The sequence below is a fragment of the Adiantum capillus-veneris genome, chromosome 16 (assembly GCF_014529385.1).
Source record: "Adiantum capillus-veneris isolate H3 chromosome 16, ASM1452938v2, whole genome shotgun sequence".
NCBI lineage: Eukaryota > Viridiplantae > Streptophyta > Polypodiopsida > Polypodiales > Pteridaceae > Adiantum > Adiantum capillus-veneris.
This window is the reverse complement of record NC_140946.1, coordinates 148538797-148544004: the sequence shown is the minus strand read 5'-3', so window position 1 is coordinate 148544004 and position 5208 is coordinate 148538797. Positions and strand designations below refer to the sequence as shown.

Sequence of the window (5208 nt, the reverse complement as noted above, 5' to 3'; positions counted from 1 at the left end):
GCTCCTAGGCCAGTTGCCCCCAAGCTTCCCTCAAATCATATTGGATGGCCATAGAGGTGGACCAATGAAAATTAGGCTAGAGTAAATTTATTCTAATCGATTTAAAAATGCTTGATAAAAGAACCAATAGATTAAGCTCCCTAGAAAACTATTGGATAGTCTACCAAGGGGTCCAATGAGCATTCAACAGCCCAATGGCTTGCCTGATGTCTATTGGCCAAAAGACTAAGAGGTCCAATGAGAGTTTAATTGAATTATTTAATTACTTAATCTCTCACAAAAGGGGAAAGGGGGACACATGTCACAAGGCTAGCCATTATGTTTCTAATTTGTGGTTGGCTAAGCTTTATAGGGGCCAATGGGATGCCAGCATGAGCAAACAGCAAGAGGGGTCGACCAAGATGAGAGAGAAGGCTATATTTTACTCTTAACTCATTGCTACACACACACACAACTCATGTGTGCAAGAAGAACTCCATCTCCTTCTCCAAGCATTGGGAAGTAGAGGCCTACACCAACAACTCTTGTGTATGGAATGCAAGTCCAACCAAGAGCCAAGCTTCAATGGCATACTCATCTCCTTACCATGCTAATTACTAAGCTAAGCTATGCTATTAGAGTGATTATGTGAGTAGAATACTTCTTTCTCGTAAGATATCTCTTCTTTCTTTCAATCTATCCCCATTCCCTGCTATCTCTCACCATTTTTGAAGGTGTGTGAGGTCTTGGGACTGAGGCTAGGGACACTAGGTGTGTTTTTCAAGCATAATTTGGTGTATGAAGCTTCCATCTTCATTACACCAGCTAGTTTTATCAAGGAACACAAAGATTGTATTGTACAAAAGTCTCCTTTGATGGGATAAGCTATAATACAAAGCCTTTATGCAGGGGGGACTGGCTCCAGGTAAAATTGGTCCTTAACTCCATGTAAAATTTGTCCTTAACCGTTGTAAATTGTTCTATTTCTCTCTCTTTTCAAGTATTGTCAATGTCAAATTAGCTAGGTGTAAATTGCTATGGTGCTTTCTCAAATTAAGTACTCTATCTATGCTCATTAGGAACTTGTTCTTAATGAAATGCTCACTATGTTATCAATTTCCGCTACACACAAGTTACTAGTGTATTAAATGTTCCAAGGGAAGCATAGAAATTTTGAAATAGTTAATGTACTAGAACAATAGCAAGAGGCCACAAGACCTATGTGAAAAATCTTTGATTCAAGCATATACACACACACATACCCCTCTCTCTCTCTCTCTCTCTCTCTCTCTCTCTCTCTAAAAACAAAAGTAGAGCACTCCTAAGTTTGTTGAACAAGAGCTAGCACGTCATGAAAAATAATTTCTATGAGAATCTCCCAAGCTTGGTATCAGCGAATGCTTACCCATATGGATACTAAGAACTTTAGCAAGCCAAACAAAAGGGGCGATTTTCTTTATAGCCTTCAAAAGGAAAAGTAGAGTCACCTTTCAAATTTCAAGGTTGGATGCCTAGATTTGTGCCAAAAAAAAAAAGGATTTTTTTTACGGTCTTCAAAAGCAAAAGTAGATTCACCTTTAAAATTTGAGAGCTTGACAAGTGGATGCCTCACGGGCTCATCCTTTTTTTCAAGCTCTCTAGAGAGGAGTATAGATATGGATGTGTGATCGTGTAAAGACCCACAAACTTTTGACATGCGTGTGAGTACTATTTTCAATCTTCTCAAACAATGCTTGGATTCGCACGAATGATAGCATCCCTTTCTAGTATGTAAAGTTAGACATTTGTAATCCATTGTAACCTATTAGCCATCAAGGATTGGCATGTGCATGAGGTATCTTTGTACATTATCTTGGTTAATACAATTCATACACTCATTGTTGTGAGTTTTTTTTTTTTTTTTGGGGGGTGGGTTTTGGTTTGGGGGGGGTGGGGGGGGGGGGGGGGGGGGTTATTTCCATTTAGAGGTTATGGCGTGCATCACTACTAGAAATGCAAAAAACTATACATGTAGAAAAAGAGTATTGATAATGTTTCCACTTAGAAGAGAAGATAGCCTATGATAGTAGAGGCAATGTTTCTTTGGCCGTAGCAACGTGCAGGTCACATACTAATGTCTAACAACTAGAATTGAATGATCGTCACTCATATGGATACTAAGAACTTTAGCAGATCGAAAAAGAAAGGGGATTTTCTTTATAGCCTTCAAATGGAAAAGTAGAGTCGCCCTTCAAATTTCAAGGTTGGATGCCTAAATATGTGCCGAAAGAAAAAAGGAGTTTTTTTACGGTCTTCAAAAGCAAAAGTAGATTCACCTTTAAAATTTGAGAGCTTGACACATGGGATGCCTCCTCGCCTCATCCTTTTTTTTCAAGCTCTCTAAAGAAGAATATAGATATGGATGTGTGATCATGTAAAGACCCACAAACTTTGGACATGTATGTGAGTACCATTTTCACCCTTCTCAAACAATGCTAGGATTCCCTTTCTAGTATGTAAAGTTTGACATTTGTGTGAGCAACTTTCAACAATAGCATATGTCCAAGTCTGATACAATGATGGCATCTTTCTCTGAAATGTAAACTCAATCTAACTTATTAGACCTTGTTCTTGGAAAGTGCTAAGACGGGCTTGAAATCAAAAAGCATATTCCTTACATCACAAGTGGCTTGAGATTTATTCCACAAGTGGCCCAAAGAGAGGACTAAATTTGGCGGTGCGTCCATGTCGAGCTTATTTCAAAGACCTTCTTTATGTAGCATGGCAAGTGCGCTTCCCACTCACTCTCCTTATATATATAGCACACTATGTACAAGGCATAACATTACATTCACAGCTTGCAAAAAGTCTTACACCCTTCTAAACACCTTATATGGCAGAGAGGCAAAGGCTTACAAATGGGTACCCTCCACAAGGTAGTTTTGTATTTTTTGTGAAAAATATACACTTAATTTCTAATATATGAACACAATTTGTTATAAGAGGACAGCTAGTGCTTATGAAATATTTTCATCCCTAATTTTGTGAATAAAGGGCTTGTTTACTATTTTTCTTCAAGAACATTAACAATGCAGTAGATATGCTCATATATCTACTCATGTAATGCTTTTAATTGTGAGACTGGGGATTGCATAGATAGATCTTTGCAATTATAATTCAAAGTTTATTAAAAAAGTTAGATTTTTCACATTAAATATCTTGTTAAGATATTATTCTTTTCCTTGGAAAAATGCCAAATTTCTCCATTAAGATAGAAAGACAGCTCTCAAATATGCATACCCAATTTTTTTGTAGCAATTTTTGACTTCTGCGGAAATCATCGATCCGCAATCACAACTTCTATTGACACCTCGTATGGCACTAATAAGCCATAAAAGGCTATGTCCCTTAGTTTGGAATTTCGTAGGGCACTAATAAGCCATGGTAGTGGACACTGTCCCTTGGTTTGTTGGAACCTCGTAGGGCACTAATAAGCCATAAAAGGCTCCCTTGTGTCATACAAAAGCATTGTGCAAATATGTATATACCAAAACATGTGTGTGTGTGTGTGTGTGTGTGTGTGTTTTTTCTAAAGAAGCCATTTTCATATGTACCTTTAGGCTATCCAATACCAAAGGAGAATGAGTCACCTTCACAAACTACATCAAAGTCCAAGAAAAAGTGCAACTGTCGACTTCACCATAATCGTCATGGACAACCTAGACAATATGGAAATGCAGGATGCTTGGAGGGATGGTACTCTCTCTCTCTCTCTCTCTCTCTCTCTCTCTCTCTCTCTCTCTCTCTCTGTGTGTGTGTGTGTGTGTGTGTGTATGTGTGTGTGTGTGTCTGCACGCATGTGCGCATGCGCACATGGGCATGTGGTTTTGTGTGGGAGGGAGAATTTAGAAAATTGAATCTACAAGAACATAGTTTCTAGGAGGAAATGGATGTTTAACCTTCATAGATAGTACACATTACATACAATTAGATAGTACACATTATATTTGGAAGAATGAATCTTTAATCATGTGATTTGATTTTTCTTGATTCATGCAGCTTAGCAGCAATTTGTTGTTGTTGCCTTTTGGATGAATGTTGTTGCGATCCTACAATCATACTCAATTGATGTCACCCGAACCCATCGAAAGTTCTCAACGATATACGAACTCAGGCTTGGAGGGATGTGCTTCATGAGTCTGTGACTTTCATAATAATGACACATTTTGTCAAATCGTTGAACTGTATAAGCTCTATCAGTGAATTTCCCCAAACACAAAATTTCCATAAAATAAATTTAATACAATACTTCATATGAGAAATTTATTTGTAATCAATGTCTTGTTACGTCCATCCTATGGTTTTTGTTTATCATGACTATTAATTCAAACTTTTTTCATTCTTTTGAAAGTAAAATGATGTGGTGACAATATCAAATCACACGAAAATGTTGAAAGATTCGAGTAAGACAGAATCTCCTAGTCATACATTGCAACTGTCATGAAGGCTTTTGGTCTTTCGACCTAGAATGTGTGGTGGGTAGCTGCTATGAGCTCCTATTCAACAACAAGGTAGTTGAAATGTTTAAAGTGAAAAGGCCAGCCTCATTACTCTTTGCGATTGGTTCACGTCCACTAACTCTCAGTCTCGGGACTAGGAGCAAACAATTGTGGGCAAAATTGTTTGCACACAATTCTTTGCTCTCAAGATCGTCTAAATTTTTGCAACTACATAAGGCTCTAAACGCAACACTGAAAAATCAAGATTGATTTCACTCACCAAAAACAATCCATTCAAATTATCTCAAAAGGCAAAGTGGTGCACCATTAGGGGTAGACATCTCAAATAAACATATGTTTGATTGGTTTTTGAACAAAATTAGCAATAAGATGAGAACACACCTCCCCTTCCGTAGCAAGGTAGTTGTGGTTAAGGCCTTCATGATTCCATACATCTTCCCTATTTAAAATGGCCAAATGCAAATGAAAAGAGTTCAGGTTCCATACAACTCCAGGTGAGCCCCAAGGACCAAGGTGGCAATGGGATCTCGAAGCAAGTAGTGCACACAGATGCCATGTGTACAAAGTAGTCTTCAAACAAATCAAGGGTAGGATTGGGTGGTCATGGCTTGGGACATGATTGAAAAACTAGAGTTCTTAACGTAGGGAGGCCAAGGAAGGAGGCTAAAGTGTATGAGAAATTCTAACTCCAAGGTAGACTTTTTAAAGCTTGGGGCCTGCATAGGGGAGT

At 38.2% G+C, this 5208-nt stretch overlaps 1 protein-coding gene across 1 annotated transcript; it reads left to right on the top strand.

Moving 5' to 3' along the window:
• The first annotated feature begins 2737 nt into the window (after positions 1 to 2737).
• Positions 2738 to 4291, top strand: LOC147440040 (uncharacterized). The gene is made up of 3 exons (XM_086484450.1): positions 2738 to 2894; positions 3579 to 3714; positions 4018 to 4291. Exons 1-3 carry the CDS (start codon positions 2852 to 2854, stop codon positions 4085 to 4087), a joined length of 249 nt encoding a protein of 82 aa, XP_086340576.1. The 5' UTR covers positions 2738 to 2851; the 3' UTR covers positions 4088 to 4291.
• Positions 4292 to 5208: the final 917 nt, after the last annotated feature.